Source organism: Carcharodon carcharias, chromosome 21 (assembly GCF_017639515.1).
Source record: "Carcharodon carcharias isolate sCarCar2 chromosome 21, sCarCar2.pri, whole genome shotgun sequence".
Taxonomy (NCBI): Eukaryota; Metazoa; Chordata; class Chondrichthyes; order Lamniformes; family Lamnidae; genus Carcharodon; species Carcharodon carcharias.
Genome location: NC_054487.1, coordinates 81,760,574 through 81,784,626, shown reverse-complemented (window position 1 = coordinate 81,784,626; position 24,053 = coordinate 81,760,574). Strand labels below are relative to the sequence as shown.

The following is a 24,053-nucleotide window of genomic DNA, read 5'->3' as shown; positions in this document are numbered from 1 at the left end:
AACTCTGGAACACCTACACCTCTCTGACTCTACCTCACTTTTATCCTTTTAGGCACTCCTTAAAATCCACCTTTTTGATCAAGCTTTTGGTTATGTGACATAATATCTCCTTCTGGGGCTCAATGTCATATTTTTGTTTCATCATGTTCCTGGATGTTTATTATTTTAAAGGCCCTATATAAATACAAGCTGTTGTTGTTAGAAGGATTTGATAGCGCAGCCATAAAGAAGATTGAGGGTGAGACTAGAACTAGGGGTCATCAATATAAGATAGTCACTAATAAATCCAGTTGGGAATTCAGGAGAAACTTCTTTGCAGTGCAATGAGAATATGGAACTCATTACCTCATGGAATTATTGAGGTGAATAGTGTAGATGCATTTAAGAGGAAGCTGGATAAACACGTGAGGAAGAAAGGGATAGAATATTACGTTGATGGAGTTAGATGAAGAGGACTGGGAGGAGGTTTATGTGGAGCACAACAACCAGAATAAACCAGTTAGAGTCAAATGGTCTATTTGTGTGCTGGAAATACTTGGTAATCTGGGACTCAGTCATAAATCATCTGAGCCAAGATAACAAGATGATGTCCAACTTTCCTTTATATTCCAAGCCAGTTCCAGGTTACATTAAATACTTTCTGCTTTACACTGAAAATATGGAAAGCCGTAACCTATTTATTGATAATTTATATTAAAAAGGCTTGCATTTAGATAGCATCTTTGATCACCACCAGATGTACCAAAGTGCTTGACAGCCAATGAAGTGCCTTTTTGTCACTGTTGTAATGTATGAAATACGCCAGCCAATTTGTGCACAGCAAGCTCCCACAAACAGTAATGTGATAATGACCTGGTAATCTATTTTTGTGATGTCGATTGTGGGATAAATATTGGCCAAGACACTTGGGATAACTCCCCTGCTCTTCTTTGAATATGTTATGGGATCTTTCACATTCACTTGACAGAGCCAACAGGACCTTAAGTTTAAGGTCTCATCTGAAGGGGAACACCACTGACAGTGCAACACTCCCTCAGTACTGCACAGGAGTGCCAGCTTCGATTTTTGTGCTCAAGTCCTGGTGTGAGACTTGAACCCAGAACCTTGAGAGGCGAGGGGGCTACCAACTGAGCCACAGCTGTCATAAAATTTATACATAATAAAATTCTGTTTTAAATAGTAATTTGGTGGTACAGAACTTGAGTGTTGCTGAAAACACAGACATGCTGTCAAAGCTTTTCCTATTGCACTCATTAGGACAGTTTGTAAAACCATAAATAGTAAAGGGACCAATAATTTATACTGCATGAGAAGACAATGCTGATTGGTTGGCAAGTGGACCCTGATTGGTAGGGGCATTGCCATGGAGAATGCAGCAGGGAACAGTTAACTACCAAGCTTTTGTTCAAATTCAAACCAGGCACGTCGACTCTGATTGGTCAAAGCATTGGCATGGGGAATGAACCAGTGAATGGCTGGCCCCCAAGCTTTGGTTTTACATAATCCCAATGTCTAAATGGATATACATTTTGCTAAAAATAATTGCTGTGTTGAGTTAAAACCTGACTGATGATAATGGACTGTTCAAAACAGGGGATTTGTGGGGTGGCGGGGGGGAGGGGGATTCAAGAAAATTTGCTATGGAAATGAAATACTCATCAGCTTCTTTTTAAAGACATGGTGCAATTATTTATCATTAGCAATTTCTTAAGATTGTCACTGATGAGGAGACTGTCATCAACGTGACAAGAAACTCCATGGGTTCCGAAAAATCAAAAATCTTGTTGACACTTGGAATTCATCCAATGTGATATATTTAGGGTTCAAGCAGAGTATTTCATCTCATGTCACACGGGTTAGTAATGAAAATAAAGGAAGATGTGAGGTAGGATGAGATTCTATCATAGATTTTAAATTGGCAAATGGAATGAGCTGGTATGGGGAAGGCATCAAAATTTATACATAATAAAATTCTGTTTTAAATAGTAATTTGGTGGTACAGAACTTGAGTGTTGCTGAAAACACAGACATGCTGTCAAAGCTTTTCCTCTTGCACTCATTAGGACAGTTTGTAAAACCATAAATAGTAAAGGGACCAACAATTTATGCTGCATGAGAAGACAATGCTGATTGGTTGGCAAGTGGACTCTGATTGGTAGAGGCATTGCCATGGAGAATGCAGCAGGGAACAGTTAACTGCCAAGCTTTTGTTCAAATTCAAACCAGGTGCTTCAACTCTAATTGGTCAAAGCATTGACATGGGTGGTATAATGGCAATGTCACTGGACTCGTAAGCCAAAAGCCCAGGCTATTATCCTGGGGACATGGGTTCAAATCCCACCACAGCAGCTGGTAGAATTTAAATTCAATTAATAAAGATACTAGAACTGAAAGCCAGTCTTAGTGATGGTGACCATGAAGCTCACATTTTTTTTAAATATAAAAACCCATCTAGTTCACTAATGTTGTGTGGGAAGGAAATCTGCCATCCTTACCTGGTCTGGCCTGCATGTTGCTCCAGATCCACAGCAATGTGGCTGACTCTAAACTCTGAAATGATTGAGCAAGCCACTTGGTTCATGGGTAATTAGTGATGGACAACAAATGCTGGCTTTGCCAGTGTTAGAATCATATCTCTCAAGACTGAATTTTTCTTTCACAAACCGGAAGGACATGGCATGATCTGGACATTTGGATGCTAACCTAAGATCAAAGGTCATAAGTTCACCTTGGACTGTTAGCAAGCAGGCCTCTTCCAATAAATCACCTGATCTTTATGGTACTTGGGGAAGATCTGGTTGTTTGTTTTGAACTGTAATCACTTTAATTGATGGAGAAAAAAAACTGAAAAAGGGAAGGTTAGTAACTCGCTGGAAATCACATGGGTGAGAGAACAAAAACTTAAGTTGTGAACCTGCTTGTTTTGAAGGCAGTCTTGTTGGGGAACAAGCTGAGGAAGAAAAGCTACCCCAGCTGGCTTCCTTTCTCATTTGCCTAAAATTTTGTGTGGCTATCAACCTGTAGCCAGAGAGCCCTCATCTGAGTGTAACTAGTCTGCATTTGGACCTGCAAAGCTGAGAACAGTTAGTGAGAGGTTCCCGACATCTATCAGGACCAGTGGCCCATCTTCACACAAGGGATCTCCAGGTTGACAGCATTGGAACCCTATGGACTTTATCCTTTATTTTATAATGCCCATCCTCCAAAGCCCATCTCTGCAGAGAGAATCTATCTGTTTGTCTTTTGTTTGTCTATGTATGTGTGTATGTGTGTGCACACGCTGGGGGAATTCTTTAGGAAGAGATAGATAGTTATACTTCCCGATTATAATTGTATGATAAACAGTATTTGGAACTTGCTAAAAGAAGTTTTGTTTTAAAATAAATTAATCATTCTGAGTTTTTGAAAGAAGCCTGGTCAGAGCTCTTTTCTTCTGGGAACTAGAAATACAGGTGCACAGTTGGCCATTTCAGAGAGAAAATTAAGCATTTAACTTAATGGTACGGCTTGCGGAGTAGTGGGGCTTGATAATTCGCGCACTCCTCCCATCACGGCCGTAACACCAGCGACGCCCACATTCCATGAAAGAATAAACAAATAATGGGTGTCATTAGCAGGAATCAGAATGAACTGCATTATAAAAACATCAATTATTCATGACTTTTGTTCGCCAAGGATATTGATCAAAGATGAGTGTAAACAGATTTGACATACAGATCAGCACCATCGAGCTCATCCTGCCATTCAGTTCAAAGGATTTGAATGGCCTCTTTCTGTTCCCATCTTATTATGTACCATAACAAACACATTGCCTGCAATTATCTTTCCTTGCCCTCTGCCAATTTCTTGTTGGAATTGGATGGGCCTGGCAGAACATGAATTATGGATAAACTACGCCAGGTCCCAGTATACATATGCATCCTTTGATTCGCACAAACCGGGGCAATCAATGTAGAATACTTCCACCTGCTAATGGGAGGGCATATTGCAAGTGTACATAAACCAGCAAAACACATCACGCAACAGATTTTTCATTTTCATCATGAGAATTTTTTTCTTTCCTTTATTGGTTCTTGGGATGTGAGCATCGCTGGCAAGGCCAGCGTTTGTTGCCTGTCCCTAACTGCCCTTGAACTGAGTGGCTTGCTAGGTCATTTCAGAGGGCAGTTAAGAGTCAACCACATTGCGGTGGGTCTAGAGTCACATGTAGGCCAGAGCAGGTAGGGACAGCAGATTTCCTTCCCTAAAGGACATTATTGAATGAGATGGGTCTTTACAACAAGCGATGAGTGTTGTAATCTTCACTATTTCTAAGACAAACTTTCAATTCCAGGTTTATTGATTGAATTCAAATCCCAATATCTTCTGTAGTGGGATTTGAACCCATGTCACCAGGGCAAAACTTGGGCCTCTAGTTCAGTAACATTAACACTACGCCCCCCTCTCCCCTGAGGGCGAGAGGAGTTCCTATCACTCCCTGTGCTCCACATTAGCACTAGAACTCAAAGGACAAGAATATCCATGCCCCTCCAATCCTGAGCTCTTGAGTATCCCCAATTTTCATCGCTCCACTGTTGGCAGCTGTGGCTTCAGCTGCCTAGGCCCCAAGCTCTAGAATTCCTCCTTTAAGAGGATCCTTAAAATCTAGGCCTTTAGGCAGATGTTAGGACAGATGACCATGTGGCTCAGCGTTAAATTTTGTTTGATGACACTCCTGTGTAGCACCTTGGGATGTTTTACTTTGTGACAGCTGCTATATAAATACAAGTCGTTGTTGTTAGCAGGGATTTTTTTTTTTTAAAACCAAGTTGAACTGGTAGCCTAAAGGGGGGAGGGGAGTACAGTCTCTGGTCAGAGGTCATCGCTAAGGGAATGCACAGCTAGTAATTGCCCCAAAAATGCTTCTTTAAAAATATATTTCAGCCGCACAACTAAGACATGGTCATAAATAATTTGTGGAATTGTGCATCTGAAGCCCAGGTGTAGGGAAAAATAGGGGACGGAACTGCAAGTGTCTGATTGTGTTCCTGTGAGGTTTCACTTACTCTTTAAAGAGATTCCTTGCTCCCAGGCGGTCCATCAGAGTGTGGAAGTGATGCTCCTCATCGTCAGCCGCTGTTGCCAACCGTTGGGCATACTGATTCCGACACAGGCTCCCACACTGATCCTGGCCTTTATTTATCTTGTCTGCGATGATCTTTTCCCCAAACAGGAACTGACCTGAATGTCAAAAAGGTCCAGTACTTCTGAGTCAGTTGGCATATCATAGAACAGTTACAGCACAGATGGAGACTATTTGGCCCATCGAGTCCCTGCTGGCTCACTACAAGAGCAATTTGGCTATTCCCACTCCCCTCACAGCCCTGCAATTTCTTTGTTCCCCTTCAGGGACTTAAAAAACATCCATTTCCCAGTTCAATCAAGCATGTAATTCAAGTGATGGCTCACCTGTAACTGGCTCAGTATCTGTCAATACGTTACTTCAACATGATGCCCCACACACTCATAATAGAAAGCACCCTGTAAAATTCATCACCTTCCGAAACAGTGCATGGGCCGGAATGTTAAGGCCCCATCGCAGCAGGGACGAGGCTGTAAAATGCGCTGAGCCATCCCAAACTCCATTGGGGGGAACGTAAAATCCCGCTGCGGTAAAATTCCGCCCCAGATGTTTTCCTTTAAGCTCCTGCACTTTAACAGTTTATTTAACCTTCACCCATTCAAAAAATGTCGAGGATGTTTAATTGGAGTTTCCACTTTGGACGTAGATTGTGCAAGTTTTCAAGGGATGGTGACGGTGGCGTCTGGGACATGGTCTGGAAGGTATGATTCCGTGAGTGTGACCATGTTGCTTGACTAGTCTGTGAGACAGCTCTCCAAATTTGGGTGCAAGCCCCCAGTAAGGAGGTCTTTGCAGGGTTGACAGGGCTGAGTTTGCTGTTATTATTTCCGGTCCATCTAGTTTCATTCCTTTTCTTTTAAGACTTTGTAGCGGTTTGATACAACTGAGTGGCTTGCTGGGCCATTCAAAAGTCAACCGCATTGCTGTGGGTCTGGAGTACATGTAGGCCAGACCAGATAAGGACAGCAGATTTCCTTCCCTCAAATGAACCAGATAGGTTTTTACAACAATGGTTTCATGGTCACCATTACTGAGACCAGCTTCCAATCCCAGATTTATTAACTGAATTGAGATTCCACCAGCTGCCGTGGTGGGATTTGAACCCATGTCCCTGAAGTATTAGCCTGTGCCTCTGGATTATTATCCCAGTGACAATACCACGACCGCGCCACCTAGCCATAAGTGAAATGGGGGCAGGGGCTGGTGGGTAGGTGGCAGGGCAGGCTGACTGCTGGATTTTATGAGCCCCCATCACCTTCAAACCTGCCGGCAGAGGAGTGTGTAATATAACGCAGGCCATTGTGCGTTAACAAAAAACTTAATTTTACGCAAGTCCTCAAAGTCCTGCAAACGGACACAATTAGCAGAAACTCACCATGGTGGTTATTTCGATTGGGTTAATGTGGTCAGGGGGTCAGCTTCCAGCGCAATGTTTTCTAAATTAACGCAAAGATCACAGAAGCCTGGAGCTTCTCAAATTCAGGAAAATTGCGTCACAAAAGCCAAGTGGAAACTCTCCAGGTTGCCACGTCTTAAAACGGTCACGGTGTAAACTGTTTAACAAATTTAAAGTTGAACTTATTGCTATAAACTCACTAAATCCAGTGGTAAATTCCTCCAAGGTTAGGGAACCATTCCCATCCGTGTCCAGAGAATCAAACACATCCTGCAGTTCGCCTGAACTAAGAGGTAGCTCCGTCTGAAGGTGCTGAAAATAAACAAACTTTTCTCAAAGTCATATTCCAACCAACTCTTCACTGCAATAATAACTTAATTGCTCTGGTTACCATAGGTCTAAAGGCGAGAGAATTACACCATCTGGGCATGAGGGCAGGATGGGGACAGTTACTCAAATAAGAATTGTGTACAGGAATTCATGTTTTATTTCTTATGCTACATGAGTTAGAAACACAACTTCAGCTGAAAGGATATGCCTAGTCATTGAAGAAAGCTGGGGACAAGCTGGGCATGATTCAGAACTACCTACTCCAGGCTATACGATCGTTAGAAAGAACAGGGAAACTGGGAGCCGAGAAGCGGTAGTGATAGAAGACATAATTCAAGCAATGGATTGAAGGGACTCCAGTAGAAGGCCCCTTGAGCCTGACCTTCCATCCCACTGAATTAGGGCGGACCTGCTTTTTTAATTCCTTTTACCTGCCTTTAATCCATATTCATTGATAACAACACCCAACAGAAATCTATCGATTTCAGTCTTAACCCTCAGCATCAACAGCTTCTCGGGGAGGACCGTTCCAGATTTCCATGACCTTTTATGTGACCCTTTATCCTTGCTGTCATTTTACGATCTCTCCTTATTCTCTTTCTAGAGGAAATAGTTCCTCCCAATCTAACTTATCAAATCCTTTCACATTCTTTAAATTTCTCAGTCGGATCACCCCAATGATCTTTTAAACTCAAGGAAATACAAGTCAAGTTTATATAATCTGCCCTCCTAACTTAACCCTCTGAGGCCCAGTATCGTTCTGGTGAATCTCCACTGCACCCCCACCACAGCCAATAAAACCTTCTCAAGGTGCGGTGCCCAAAACTAAACACAGTATCCCAGAGATGGTTAGACCAGGGCCCAGTCCAATTGAATCACTTCCCCTCCTTTATATTCCAGACTCCTTGAGTTTTCATCAGCCATTTTAAATGATTGTTTTTTGCTCCAGTCCATCAGCTATTAATGATTTGTGCAAATGAACTCTCAAATCTATATTTCCCAGTTTCTCTCCATTTTGAACATACTGTAATCCCAATCTCTCTTGGGTCGAAAATGGGCGGCCTCTATGTTCCATCTAAACTCCATTTGTTAAAGTTCTTTTCCCACCCACTTAACCTGTGCGCCCCTTTGCAACTTTCCGTTCCCCTTGTTGCAACTTATTGTGTCCTCTAACTTAAGAGTCATCTGCAAACTTAGATAAACAACACTCTGCTCCTTCATCATGAGAAGAGATGGTTACAGAGATAGGGTAGGACAAGATTGCAATGATCCCAGCTGAAGTTACCCCTGGACAAGCCTGATCCCAAGATGGAACCCGGCTTCATGGATCCTAACTTTTATTGGTTTGTTTAGATACGTGGAGAGTAGCTACTGAGCAGAGCCACAGGAATCAGCTGATGAACTTTTAACAAAAGAATAAAACATTTATTCAACAAGAAAAGATGAACTATATTACAATACTACTTCACCCATAACTATACCTTTACAGATATATAGATTTGTAAGATAAAACAAGTCACAAAAGCCATCTTATACTCTAATGTTCAAGGTACATACAGTCTATGTAAACCAATTAGCAACCTGTGTGTCTATCCAGACACACCACACTCTGAAATCAAGTGACATATGCCACAGATCCCTCCTCAACTCCCCCAGATGCTTGTTACACCGTAAACCCACCAGTCTCACTGAACTCTGTCTTTCACACGAGGATTTCCAATCTCCACTCGCCTTGGAATCCTCTCCCAAACCAACGCTTTCTCTCAGACGCATTCCGCGAGGGTTCACCTCCAGGGTTTCAAACTCTCCTTCCGATGTTCCTCTCTCCTGTGTCACCACATGTATTCAAGCTTTCTTCCACACACTCTCTCTCACCAACTCAGCTGTCAACAGCACTCCACTGCTTCACATGCCCATAGCAAAGAGTTGCAGATCTTTAGTTGCCTCTTTGGACCTTCTGACTTCTCACAAGCCTTTATATCGCTTTGACTCTGCTTCCTGCAGCTTGGAGCTTTAAGCTGGAAGCTTGGAACCTTTTTCTGCCCCTCACTCTTAACTTCACTTAACAGGACCTTTACTGGGGTTCCTGTCCTTCCTTTGACTAGAAGGTCTGCTTGGGACTTTCCCCTGTTCCATTCCCCTGGATTTTTGGGGATTTTCTTCTTTAGCTTGGGATTGGCTATCTGACCCCTTTGGTCCAGAATATCCCTGGCAGCTACTTTCAACCAACTTTAGCTTGGAGCTAGCTATTTGAGCCTCCTAGGCTGCTTCTGCCTGGCAGCTGTCTTCAAAACTGAACACGAAAACTGCTGTTTCTAGTTTCTTCTGTGTGTCTGAGGGAGGGACCTGCCACTCTGGACCCCTATTGCTAGGCAACAGCCCAGTTTTTCTACTCTTGTGTTTGCTTAACTTCTCTTACAGTCGTAAACTCTCATTAGAAATGCAGGCACCTTTTAATGTGAAACTAAAAACCAACCTGACCTTTTCTTAACACACAGATACAGAAATACAAATCAAACTTCAACATTAAGTGAAACCTCATTCGTATCAATCACCAATACAACTTACTTAAACTATCTCGATTTCCTAACAAAGACAATAAAGTGCTTTGGGCACAGGGATTCTGATCTTTTGATTTGAAGCATTCAACAACTGGATGCAAATTTAGGACAGCCAGCACAAGGGGTGATGGGTCATTGGGACTTGGCATAGGTGAGGATAGGGGCAGCCTCATTTTGAATGAGCTCAAGGTTAAAGAGGGTGAAAGATGAGAGGCCAGCCAGGAGGGGATTGTAATAGTTGAGGCTGAAGGTAACAAAGGTATGGGCAAGTGTCTCGGTAGCAAATAGACTGAGGCAAGGGGCAACGATAGGCAATGTTAAGGAGGTACCTGGGCATTAAGCTCTGGAATTCTTTTCCTAGGACTCTACCTCCCTCTCCACCTTTAAGACATTCCTTATAAGCCACCTCCCTGTGATTATTTCTACGTTGATAGCAGAAAATTAGGATAATAAAATGATGGCCTTGAACCATGATGGGCAATTTAAACTGATAGGAGAACAAACAAGTAAATTCGAGTTAGAAAAACCAGGAAATGTATCAAAAGCTGAGGTTTCATTGGTGAATAAGGAGATTAACTCATATTTGAACTAAAAATAGAAGCACTCAGCTTTTACAAACTGAGAACAAAACAGCTGGACAAATACACAGGGAATGCTAGAAAGGAAATACAAGCCAAAGGGCAAATGATGGAAAACTATCAGGCAGCAACTGCCTTTCAATCTGTACATTAAAAGGAACGGTCACAGTTAGGGTTGAGAGATGGAGCAATGGAGGAAGTGAAGTAACGGAGAGGTTGTCCCAAGAAGTGGTGATAAAATGCTTCACTTCAATTTTCACAGGAAAGATGAATATTAAAATTGTACAATCACTAGCTGTTAGTGTAGAATAGTTAGTGGGGGGTGGGGGGGGGTAAGGTAATTAGTTAGAGTTAGGGTAGAGGGATCAACGGAGGCTAGCACAGAATAGTTAGGCAAAGTTAAGGTAGTTAGTGGAATTTAAGGTAGAGAAACCACCAGAGGCGAATATAGGATAGTTAGTGGGGGGTTAGGCTTGTTAGTGGGGGTTAGGGTCATTAGCTCGCCAGAATCTAATAGCTTACATCCAAAGATGCGGACACATACATAGCAGAGGCTCTGTCTATACAAAGGGAAACGCACTGAAGCACAGGAGAGGCAAACTCCGCTCTTCCAAAAAAAAAAGAGAGGAACTGGGAATAGCCAGGAAATTATATGGCAGATAATCTCCATATAGCACAAATTAACGAGCCAATCTATCTGTGCTAGGCCAATCTTCTCCAGTCTGTTTTTAAAAGGCAGGTTGTGCTTCATTGATTTTCCGACATTCTTCAAAGTAATTGCAGAGATAAAGTAACTGCAGTGGGTGTCGTTTGCTGCATTTGCTCAGCTGCATACAAGAGACTTATGGCACAGGGAATTAAGAAATTGTGGCACGCGGAGAGGTGTTGGGGAACAGAAAGAAAAGAATTGGGTTAGAGAGAGGTACTCCAAATTCAAATGTGGTGACTTCCACAGGTGTTTTTATGGTTGGACCCAGCCTTTTGTGCGTTCCGACTGAATCATCGCTCAATAACGAGCTGCTTTATTTTCCAGACCTTCTCGAACATTCCAGACTAAGAGCAGCAAACATAGTACAAGAGACACCTTAGAATCTAATTGCTACAACATGCTACAACTCTGGTCTTCAGCAGACAATTTACAAGTGCCATGCGAATCACTTACCCCTTCAGAACTACATGTTTAAATAGTCAAGAATGGACTTGTTTAGCAGCTTAACAAAAAGGTTAAGTAAGTAAATTCAGCAACTACATCTTACAACTGCACAATAAAAGGAATACTGCCCTCTCCTGGCAATCTGCAGAAATTATGGATATTGACAACACTCGAACCAGAATGAAAACCACTTGACACATAACCGTGTACAAACAATTTACCCTTTCCCTGATATCTTGGAGTAGCCAAGCACAAAAAAATTCAAAAAGGGCAATGGAATGTAAGCCTTTATAACTCAAGGGCTGGAAAATCAAAGAAAGGATGTTTTAGTACAGCTATGCAAAGCTCTGGTCAGACAACTTCTAGAGAATTCTGGGTCCTGCACCTTTGGAAGGATCTGTTGAACTTGTAGTGGGTGTTGGGCAGTTTCAACATAATAATACCAGGGTTAAATTATGAGTACAATTTGTAAAGGCTAGACCTATATTCCCCTAAATATAGAAAATTATGGGGAGATATAATTGAGATGTTTAAGATGATTAAAGCAGTTGATGGAGTCGATAGAGGGAAACTTAAGCTATTGAGGTGAGGGATCAATTGATTTTTGTTAATCAAGGGATTATGGAATCAAAATGGATAGAGAGAGATCAGATACAGGTCACCCACGACCTAATTATGACGAGTGAACAGGCTCAGGGGGCTGAATGGCTTATTGTTCCTAGAATATTGTATTGTCAAGGATTGTAAATGATGGAATAAGGCTGAAATATGAACTGAAAATGTGCAAAAAAGCTGTCAACTGCTATGAAGGAAGCAATCAGTGATGGCCCATCAACACCAGAGAGCTCCTGACTTCCAGTCAGACAAAGCCCAGGAGCTACAGCGGGAAGGGCCATTTATGTTGCATCTCTAGAGATTCTGATTGACAGGGGAAGAATCTATTCAAACGCATTAGTGAACAGCAGAAATACATAAAGCTTTGGCTTGAACCATTTTTAAAAAAATTTTGAAAGCAAGCTAAAGGATCAGTTATCAAATTTCAGAAGTAATGATCAAAACACATTCCATTAGCGTGTGTGTAAATCCTCATCCTCAAGTCTCACCTGCATATCTGCTTGATTAATAAAGCCTTTCTCTTCCCGGTCACAGATCTGAAAGAACTCCCGAGCTTTCTCCACCACAGCCAATTGTCCATTACTATGCATCTCAGCCCTCTCCCAGTCAATCACCTCTAAACCCCGCAGTAGTGACAAGCCATTGTCATCTTCCCGTTGAGTTTTACTTCTTGTTTCCGCTGAGGGTACTTCATCTAAAGCTGCCATGATCCACGTCCAAAATCAGGAGGCCACATCTGCCTCTCGCTATTGTTCTACACTCTTCAGCCTCTTGAATTCACCTGTGGTATCTGGAAAAGAAAAACAAGCTTTTTTAGAAATTTTTTTTTAATTTTGTTAATAAACTGGACGTAACTGAAAAGGAGAATTAAATTTTGAAAAGCAACAAACAGGTACCAATAGGTTAATAAATTAGTTGACCAATTCATTACCAAATACTGAGAAGCTGAATATTTAACAATTCAATGGAAAGTTAGTCCATATATATTAAAGCTCGCTAATGCTTTAGAAATATCTGCTCACCTTATTCATCAGCCACATTTTCCAACTTATTCAAAGCAGAAAAAAGACCAAAGGAGGGGAATAATCAACGCAAACACTTTGCATTGATACACTCAACAAGACGAAAAAATGGAGCGCTAATCAGCCCGCTAAGCCTAAGACAATTTAATCATTCCAAATACAATGGGAAATGTCTTCCTTTTTTTGTAATGGAATCCGTTGTTGCCAAGCTTGTATTTCTTGAGGCAGACCCTAACTAAAAAACGGAAATGAAGAAAGGAAACCGGCCCTCCCAGTTTCTAAGGAAACGAAAACTGAAACTGGGATTTGGAAATGAAAACTCCTGGACAGACTGAAAGCGCTTGAGGCTATAAAAAAGGGATACAGAGCTATCCAAGCTGGGTGGTAGCAGTCGATGAGACTAGTGGTGCTGTACAAGCAAGCTGAAGCTGATAGAGGCCAGATCCAGAGGCTGAAAGTAAGCTGCTGCAGCAGTTTCTGTTACTTGGAGATAACGGTGGTGAACCTACACCATCCAAACCGAGTCGAGGAGGTTCTGCCAACTTGGTGCCATCTGTGGTGAAGACTGTGCCCGTGGAACTCAAGTTGGTTGTACGCTGCTGTCAGCTGGGGATCAGGCTACATCCTAGAAGAGGAGCTGAAATTCTTTGCGAAGAAGACAGAGTTTTGAGGGACTTTCTGACTGAGTTTGATGACCTATATGCTGTGTTTATTGCTGAGCCAATTTGTAAGATCTGTCTTAGCTACACCTGCCACTTAATGTATAACTTCTAGCTCATAACGGACCCCAATTTGCCTGTTAATGCATGTTTAACTTATGCTGATTCTGGATATTAAAGCTTAGGAGTACTAGTGTACAATCTAAAATAGTATTTAGTGTTTGCTTTTTTGACTTTTGTAAAATAAAAATTCTTCTGTTTTATAAACTGGCTTCATTCTTTTAGTAAAGAGTAGGGATTTCAGATTTCCTCTTATTTTTAAAACATGTTACAGGTCTCTACTGAGGTTGTAACAATTTAGAATCCAGCCTTTTAACAAGTGTTAAGTGTTATCACGCACGGCCCAGGGACTTAACAAAAACAAAAATATCTGGAAAAACTCAGCAGGTCTGACAGCATCTGCGGAGAGGGGTACAGTTAACATTTTGAGTCCGTATGACTTTTCACCAGAACTAAGGAAAAATTGAAAAGAGGTGAAATATAAGCTGGTTTAAGGGGGGGTGGGGCTGGTAGAGCTGGATAGAGGGCCAGTGATAGGTGGAGATTGCCAAAAGATGTCATAGACAAAAAGACCAAGAGTTGTTGACAGTGGTAATATTAGCTAAGGAATGTGCTAAAGGTGACATTAATGGTAGAAAGCAGGACGAGCAAGGTACAGATAGCCCTAGTGGGGGGGGTGGGGTGGGTGGAAGGGATTGAAATAGGCTAAAAGGTAGAGGTAAAACAATGGATGGAAATACATTTAAAAATAATGGAAATAGGTGGGAAAAGAAAAATACATATAAATTATTGGGAAAAGGGGGATCAGAAAGGGGGTGGGGATGGAAAGCGTTCATGGTCTAAAGTTGTTGAACTCAATATTCAGTCCAGAAGGATGTAAAGTGCCTAGTCGGAAGATGAGGTGCTGTTCCTCCAGTTTGCGTTGAGCTTCACTGGAACATTGCAGCAGGCCAAGGACAGACATGTGGACATGAGAGCAGGGTGGTGTGTTGAAATGGCAAGCAACAGGGAGGTCTGGGTCATGCTTGCGGACAGACCGAGGGTGTTCTGCAAAACGGTCACCCAGTCTGCGTTTGGTCTCTCCAATGTAGAGGAAACCACATTGGGAGCAGCGAATGCAGTAGACTAAATTGAGGGTAGTGCAAGTGAAATGCTGCTTCACTTGAAAGGAGTGTTTGGGCCCTTGGACGGTGAGGAGGGGGAAGTAAAGGGGCAGGTGTTGCACCTTCTACGATTGCATGGGAAGATGCCATGGGTGAAGGTTGAGGTGTAGGTGGTGATGGAGGAGTGGACCAGGGTGTCCCGGAGGGAATGATCCCTGCGGAATGCCGCCGGGGGGGGTGGGTGAAGGGAAGATGTGTCTGGTGGTGGCATCATGCTGGAGTTGGCGGAAATGGAGGAGGATGATCCTTTGAATGCAGAGGCTGGTGGGGTGATAAGTGAGGACAAGGGGGACCCTATCATGGTTCTGGGAGGGAGAGGAAGGTGTGAGGGCAGAGGCACAGGAGATTGACCAGTCATGGTTGAGGGCCCTGTCAACCATCATGGGTGGAAAATCTCGGTGGTTGATAGGGCCCTCAGCCGAGTTTTTGGAAGGCATATTTGGAAATCCCTGTCAAAACTTCAGTTTGAACACTATGGAATTCACTAAAATCTCAAATCAGAAGTTACATTCGTGCCAGGCAATGACTATCTCCAACAAGAGAGAATCTAACCTTTGCCTCTTGATATTCAATAGCATTGCCATCACTGAATCTCCCACGATCAACATCCTGGGGGTTACCATTGACCAGAAACTGAACTGGACTAGCCATATAAATACTGTGGCTACAAGAGCAGGTCAGAGGCTAGGAATCCTGTGGCAAATACTCACTTCCTGACTCCCCAAATCCTGTCCACCATCCACAAGGCACAAGTCAGGAGTGTGATGGAATACTCCCCACTTGCCTGGATGAGTGCAGCTCCAACAACACTTGAAGCTTGACACCATTCAGGACAAAGCAGTCCATTTGGCATCCCATCCACCACCTTCAACATTCACTGTCTCCACCACCAATGAAGTTGTAGTGTGTACCGTCTACAACATGCACTGCAGGAATTCACCAAGGCTCCTTCATTAGCACCTTCCAAACCCATGACCACTGCCACCTAGAAGGACAAGGGCAGCAGATAAAAAGGAGCACCACCACCTGGAAGTTCCCCTCCAAGTCACTCACCATCCTGACTTGGAAATATATCACTGTTCCTTCACTGTCACTGGGTCAAAATCCTGGAACTGTCTCTCTAACAGCACTGTGGGTGTACCTACACCAGATGGACTGCAGCGGTTCAAAAAGGCGGCTCACCACCACCTACTTGAGGGCAATTAGGGATGGGCAATATATGCTGGCCTAACCAATGACGCCCACATCCCATGAATGAATTTAAAAAATAAAGTCATGTACAGCTTTGGACAACCTGCCATTAATAATTGATGTATTAGAGAAGAGATGGTGATTTTATTTTGCTCTTTGGGGGTGGGATGGTGGAAGGGCCTGGTGATTAAGTTGAGATATTGTCAACTTTTTACCCCCATCTTGTTTTCTTCAAGATGTCAACGTGTTCTGGTGCATGATTTTGTGTGGAAAGTCTCTGGATATCTTACCAGAATGGTCACTCCTCATATGCAAAATCAGAGTAATAGATAAAAACAGAAAATGCTGGAAATATTCAGCAGGTCAGGCAATGTCAGGTCTGACCTTCCATCAAATCTGAGGAAAGTTAGAAATGCAAGTGAGAGGGGGAGCAAGAACAGAAAGGTGGAGGGCAGAGAGACTAAATGGTGCAAAGGCCAAAGGGAGTGCTAATGGGACATGATGTGTCTAGAGGACTTGTGAATGGCAGGATAATGACCACCTCAAAGTAAAGAAATAAAGAAAGAAACTAGAAAAAACCCACAAAATACCACAAAACAAAATTGGGTATGGACCAGATGGGCTGAATGGCCACCTTTGCTGTTGATTCAGTAAAACGTAACCTGTGGAGTAACCAAAACTACTGGACATTCTCAATGGTGCTCAGCTGGATATAAAAATTGTAGGAAGGACAGTTTTCTTAGTCCATATGTGCAGTTTTGTAATGGGTGATGAGGGTGTGGCTGTGCATGCTTTCTGCTCCAGGAATTGGAACGTATTTTTTTTTGCCTCGGTAGATCACCGAGTGTTTGCCAGTTGTGAAACAGATTTAATGAAAATTAGCATGTCAAAAGAATTTCTGGCACATCAGGTGAAGTCACGACTGAATCTCGTCATGAACAATGGCGGCTGTGCAGTCAGAGAAGGGCCAAAATACTACATGTTCACAATCACTGAACGGCAGGCTTACTGTGGAGGGCAGCTCCTGGTAAGAAAGAAAAACTTCTAAAACTATTTTGAGAGATGTGATATGATTATCAAGACTGATCTAATTAAATTTTGTAATAGCTTGAGCTGGATATGGTTTTTAAATTATTTGTTTATGGGATTTATTGTCCATCCTTAATTGCCCTTGTTCAGAGGGTATTTAAGAATGCTAGTGGACATGTAGACAGATTCCCTTCCCTAAGGGGCATTAGTTTTTGTGACAATCAGTAATGGTTTTATGGGCATCATCAGACTTTTAATTCCAGATTTTTATTGAATTTAAATTTCACCATCTGCCATGGTGGGATTCGAACCTTGGTACCCAGAGCAATACCCAGGTCTCTGGAACAATTACCGAGGTTTTCCACCCATGGTGGTTGACAGGGCCCTCAACCATGACCAGCCCATCTCCTACGCATCTGCCCTCACACCTTCCTCTCCCTCCCAGAACCATGATAGGGTCCCCCTTGTCCTCACTTATCACCCCACCAGCCTCCGCATTCAAAGGATCATCGTCCGCCATTTCCACCAACTCCAGCATGATGCCACCACCAAACACATCTTCCTTTCACCCCACCCGGCGGCATTCCGCAGGGATCATTCCTCCGGGACATCCTGGTCCACTCCTCCATCACCCCCTACACCTCAACCCCCTCCCACGGCATGTTCCCATGCAATCTCAGAAGGTGCAACACCTGTCCCTTCACTTCCCCTCTCCTCACTGTCCGAGGGCCCAAACACTGCTTTCAAGTGAAGCAGCATTTCACTTGCACTTCCCTCAGTTTAGTCTACTGCATTCGCTGCTCCCAATGCGGTTTCCTCTACATTGGAGAGACCAAACGCAGACTGGGTTCAATCCCATTCCGGAGGCTTTAGTACAAACTCTAGGTTGACTCAGAGAGTGCTGCACTGTCGGAGGCGCTGTATTTTGGATCAGATGTTAAAGGCGAGGCGGGGCCTCGTCTGCCCTCTCCGGTGGATGTAAACGATCCCCTGGCATCGTCACAAAGAAAAGCAGGCAAGTTCTCCTCCATGTCAATTTATCCAGAGTCTCTAGTTGTTATCACATTGCTGCTTGTGGGAGCTTGCTATATGCAAATTGGCTGCTGTATTTCCTATATTACAAGAGTGACTTTGGGTGGAATCTTGTGCCATCCCCCCGGCGAGTTTGGCAAGGGGGGCATTAAATCAGGCAGGAGGGACCCCCACTGCCTTCCACCTCCACCCCGATTAAATAAGTGGCAGGAAGGCCCACGGACAACCTTCCTGCCCTGCCGCTAATTGAGACTCTTCAAGCGGCCAATAAATGCCCCACTTCAGGGTCTCATCCTGCCGCTGTTGGTATTAACCCAGTGGTTGGCGGGGGACTCTCTATGCAGGAAGCATGACAAGCAAACTCCGTTGGAGTTCCTACCAAGCTCCCGGTGTTGGGGTGTGGGGACATAGGCACTCAGTGGCTGATCGAGGGACCCGGCATAGGAAAGTGAGGGGGGGAGGGTGGTCACTGAGATCCATCCCCTGCCCTTGCTGCGAAACACTCTCCCCCACAACCCCCACCCCATGACCACCCTCTCGTCATCACTCACCTCTGGCCTGAGGTCCAGTGATGATCCTAGGCCTCAGGGTGGGGGGTGGGTCTCGGCTCCCTGGTGGTGCCGCTGTTCAATAGAGCTGCCGGCCTCTGATTCCCTGACAGCTCTCAGCAGGCGGGTCTTCAGCCCCCGTGCTCCTTGATCCCAGTGAAGGTCCACTGCTGTCCAGTTAAGTGCCAGAGTGTAAAAGGGTGCAGCAGGCCTTCCTGAAACAAGGCCACACTGGGCTCTCACAGGCTCCAGCTGACAGCCAGGGCCCTCGATGCCTCCACAAGGCTCCGGCCTACACTCCAAAAGTACTTTATTGGCTGTAATGCACTTTGAGATGTCTTCAGGGCTTTCTTTCTGCATGTCGCTGGGTGCGTTTTTAAAAATTCAATCATGGTGCCATGCCCAGTACAGGCATGTAAATATTACACATTTTTAAAGCTATTTTTAAAATCCTCATTTTTAAAAGACTGCAAAAGACGGAGTTCAGGGATCATCAAAATTCTCTTGTGGATTGAAATGACCCTGCTGCCAGTGAGAACAAAATGGGTACATTACTGACTGATGTAACATGTTGTAGGTCAGACCAAAAGGGATTAAAAGCCCTTAGACACCTCATTGTTATATGGCCTTCCCTTCAAACACAAAGGCCTTTGGCTGTCTGAAACCACAAGCGTTAAAAACCACAGCCCAGAACGCTTTTCAAATTGAATCACCACCTTATTTGGACAACGACTCTACACTTCACACAAGGTCACATAGCTAAGGGTGGTCATCTTTACTCCCTGCGGTTGAAACGTAACAGCAGACTTTCAGCAGAGCACCTCAGAGAGTCCATGAAAACACCATCAGAAGACATCAGAACCGCTGCCATCAACTAAGCAGCCAAGGTACCCAACAGCAATACCTTGAAAGAGAAAAAAGGCTTCTCTTTTATCCTGTTCCAACTTCAAGTTCACCAAAGAGATCAACCACCTGGCAAATCAACTACAGGAACCTTCACAGCTTCTGAGAAAGCTCTGCCCATCAAGACTCCAGCCAAAGCATCAACTCAACTAACATCAGGCCTGCAACAAAAGAGAGACTGAGATAAATTTCATTTTTATACCTACTGTTTTTATCTTCATTAGTATCTAATTTGTGTGTGATAATCAAGTGAGAGAGAGATCGCATTTTTGTTAACCTCCAGGGCAAGTGTGTGAGAAATAAAACAACCTTCCTCATGTTTAAATGCACTATATCTTGCTGCTGGAAACCATTTAAAATGGGGCAAATCACTCTAAGGGTAAGAAAATCCACACAGCTCACACATTAAACAAAAGCTTTAATCACAGACAATAAAACGCACAAACCCTGTCCATAACAATGGATGTGGGCGCCACTGGCAAAGCCAGAACTTATTGTCGATCACTAGGTGCCCTTGAGAAGGTGGTTGTGAGCTCCTCCCCTTGAACCTCTGCAGTCCATAATCCAGCAACAGTGAAAGAATGCTCGATATAGTTCCAAATCAGGATGGTGTGTGACTAGGAGGGTATCTTGCAGGTGGTGTTCCCGTGCATCTTCTGCCCTTGTCCTGCTAGATGGTGAAGATTGCAGATATGGACGGTGCTGTCGATGAAGGCCTTGGAAAGGTCCTGCAGTGCATCTTGTGGATGGGTCACACTGCTGCCATTCTGCCCCTGTAATGGAGGGAGTGAATGTTTAAGGTGGGGGGATGAAGTGCTTTATCCTGGATGGTTTCAAACTTCTTGAGCGATGTTAGAGCTGCATCCAGGCAAGTGGCATAGTGGTAATGTCGCTGAACTAGTAATCCAGAGACTTAGGCTAATGCTCTGGGAACATGGGTTCAAATCCCACCAAGGTAGCTGGTGGAATTTGAATTCAGTTAATAAATTTGGAATATAAGACTAGCTTCAGCAATGGCAAACATGAACCTATCATTGTCATGAAAACCCATCTGGTTCACTATCTTTAGGGAAGGAAATCTGTCAACCTTACCTGGTCTGGCCTACATGTAACTCCAGGCTCATAGCAATGTGGGTCTGAAATGGCCAACCATGCCATTCAGCTCAAGGGAAATTAGGGATGGGCAAAAAATGATGGCCCTGCCAACAATGCCCACATCCCATGAAAAAAAATTCCATCACACTCCTGACTTGTGCCTTGTAGATGGGGAGTCAGGAGCTGAGTTACTCACCAGAAATCCCAGCCTCTAGCCTGCTCTTCTTGTAGCCACAGTGTTTATAAGACTGGTCATGTTCAGTTTCTGGTTGATGGTGGGGGATTCAGCGATGGCAATGCTGTTGAATGGCAAGGGGAGGTGGTGAGCCGCTTTCATTGGAGATGGCCATTGCCTGCCACTTCTGTGGCATAAATGTTATCTGCCTCTTATCCTAAGCCTGGATGTTATCCAAGTCTTTCTTCATGCAGGCATACTCTACTTCATTGGTTAAGGGATTACAAATGGAATTAAACACTGTACAATCAGTGAACATCCCCACTTCTGACCTTAATGAAGGAATGAATATAGTAGAAGTTACATTTTGGATACAGACTATTTAGCCCAACATGTCTTTGCCTGTGTTTATCCACCATGCAATGCTAAAATGAGTACTTTATCTTGATTTTTTTACTAAAAAGCATGGCACGGAAATGAAAGAGTAGGGTAACTAAAGATAAGGCAACAGGGCTGAGGACCAATGTGGACAGGGCATTGTGTGCTGACAGTGCTTTCAGGCAAACAATATCAAAGTTTGTCAGAAGACACGAGATAGGAAGCATTGGGTAATTATGACGAGGGTTAAAAGAGACTTCAGGGCAAATAGATGTCAGATGAAATTTCACGTGGAGAATATACTGAGGTAATAAATTTCAGGAGGTAGTGCAATGGAGGTAAACACTACGGACTAGTGACATTAAGTTTTATAAATAACTTTATTTATTTATTGTACAAAAGCAAAGCAGTAACGTTCAACTTGTCTACATCATTGGTTAAACCCCAGTTAGACTATTATAATTTGCATTGAACATCCTATTTTAGGAGGCTTTATGGTGCAGTGGGTAGCGTCTCTGTCTGAGCCAGAACATTCAGTTCGAGCCCCACTCCAGGGCTTGATGGTCAAGGAAGGTGCAGTTATAATGTGGCCAAACAGGTTGAGTATCAACCTGAAAACCATTTTGATGGCAAGCGATAAGAGTAGGAGAGATTCCTGGTCAGCCATATCATGGGAAGAATGTTGGAGCCTCTACCATCACTATCCATAGCTCCAGATTACAATATGCATGTAAAAAGTGCACGTTTCGACAGCAACTTGGACTCTACAAGTGAACTATAACACACCACCCTATTTTAGGAGGACTTCAAGACTATGGGGAGAATGTAGAAAACATTCTCTGAGATGAAACAGGGCTTTGTTATGTAGAGAGATTAGAGGAACTAAGGGAACAAAAAAAGAGGAGGCCTGACAGAGGTCAAACAGACCCATTGACTCATGGGAGTCCCTGGCTTGTGACCAACCAAAATGGAAAAGGATCATTTGGGAAGGCACCAAACACATCAAGAGACTTCGTCAGGAACATGCTGAGGGGAAGTCAAGGCATCAGGGGGACTTCACAAACCTCCAAATAACCCAACCCTCCCAGCACCACCTTCCCCATAATGACAGAATCTGCAGATCACCCATTGGACTTATCAGCCATTTCAGAACCCATCGAACCCAGATCAAAACACGTCACCTTTGGTCCCAGGGGACTGCCTAAGAAGAGGAGAATTTATACCAGCTTCTCAAAGGGAAGAGGAAAAGCATTTGGTGAAAAAAATTTACAGGGCTTGAAAATGGGAGTAAAGGGATTGCTTTTCAGAGACCTGGCACAGGCAAGATGGACCAAATGTCTTGGAAAATTCCATGAGTCTATTGATACAGTACAAATGTTATATACTACATACATTCACTATGTTTGTGTAATCCAAGCAACAATGCTACACACCCTAAAAATAAACAAAGATCATTAGTTTTAGACGTATTTGGTGCCCTTTTTGTTCACACAAATTTGGTAATAAAAATCAGATAGCGTTCTGCATGTTAGCAGTGTCAGCTTTCAAAATTAATGACACCCAAGGCTTTTGTGGTGGAAGATCATCTTATGATGCTATTATTGTTCTCTTTTGTTTGATAATCTATATCCTGTTTGTTCTTTAATTATGCCTGTTGTACTATTGAAATAGTATTTGCCAGATGGTTTATTCATGAATTTATTATAATCCCAGCCAATTCTTATTAACAGAATAAACATTTGCAGAATGAAAGAAGTGTACAATTGGACTACTGGAACAAGCACACTGTCACCAAGGCAACGCATCTTTCTGTCCGCCTGACTTGACCAGCAAGTTTCTCGAGGAGTTTCTAACAGATGTTTTGGACTTTGAACCACAGTGCTACTTTATTCATTGGCATCACTGGCTAGGCCAGCATTTATTGCCCATCCCTAATAAGAGTCAACCACATTGTTTGTAGGTCTGGAGTCGCATGTAGGCCAGAGCAGGTAAGGACAGCAGATTTCCTTCCCTAAAGGCAATTACTGAACCAGATGGGCTTTTACAACAATCATACTTTTAATTCCAGATTTTTATTGAATTCAAATTTCACCATCTGCGGTTACCCTGGGTCCCTGGAACACCAGCCCAATGATAATACCACTACGCCTCCCTCCACCTAAACAAAGAGAAACCTATTGAATTACAAATAAATACATCACTAAAGCAAGGCAGCAGATTTTTCTTTTTACTCGTTCATTGGATGTAGGCGTCACTTGCTCGCCAGCATTTGTTGTCCATCCCTAATTGCCCTTGAGAAGGTGGTGCTGAGCTGCCTTCTTGAACCGCTGCAGTCCATGTGGTGTAGGTACACCCACATTGCTGTTAGGGAGGAAGTTCCAGGATTTTGACCCAGCGACAGTGAAGGAACAGTGATGAAGTTCCAAATCAGGATGGTATGTGACTTGGAGGGGAAACTTCCAGGTGGTGGTGTTTCTATGTATCTGCTGTCCTTGTCCTGCTAGGCGGTGGGGGTCATGAGTTTGGAAAGTGCTGTCAAAGGAGCCTTAGCGAGTTGCTGCAGTGCATCTTGTAGGTGGTACACACTGCTGCCACTGTGTCTCAGCGGTGGAGGGAGTGAATGTTTAAGCTGATGGGTGGGGTGCCAATCAAGCGGACTGCTTTGCCCTAGATGTGTCAATCTTCTTGACTGCTGTTGCAGCCACACTCATCCAGAGAAGTGGAGAGTATTCCATGACACTCCTGACTTATGCCTTTAGATGGTAGACAGGCTTTGGGGAGTGTTTTTTAAGATAGTTAAAGGAGAAAGTTAAAGCTGAGCAGACAAACAGGCAGCATGGGGAGGGTGGTGGGGAGTGGAGTGAGTGGTCAAATGAGACAGTGGAGAAGTCAAACTGGAGGTTGTCACCATACATGAAAACTTACTCCATCTCTCCAATTTACTAGGGGTGGGGGTGGGGTGGAGGGAGGTACGGTGTAGAGGGGCTCAAGGGTTGGTTCTTGGAGTACTCCAGAGATAATGATGCACGGGTAGGGTGATGTT

The 24,053-nt window shown here is 43.6% G+C and overlaps 1 protein-coding gene across 1 annotated transcript in view; it reads right to left on the bottom strand.

The window, feature by feature from the left end:
* The window catches only part of cracr2aa (calcium release activated channel regulator 2Aa), a 74,372-nt gene extending 61,910 nt beyond the window's left edge, over window positions 1–12,462 (bottom strand). The window contains exons 1-3 of the mRNA XM_041215675.1: window positions 12,244–12,462; window positions 6,719–6,830; window positions 5,046–5,220 (exon numbers count right to left, since the gene is read on the bottom strand). Coding sequence (XP_041071609.1) covers window positions 5,046–5,220; window positions 6,719–6,830; window positions 12,244–12,462 — 506 coding nt within the window. The remainder of the gene's footprint in view (window positions 1–5,045; window positions 5,221–6,718; window positions 6,831–12,243) is intronic.
* Window positions 12,463–24,053: the final 11,591 nt, after the last annotated feature.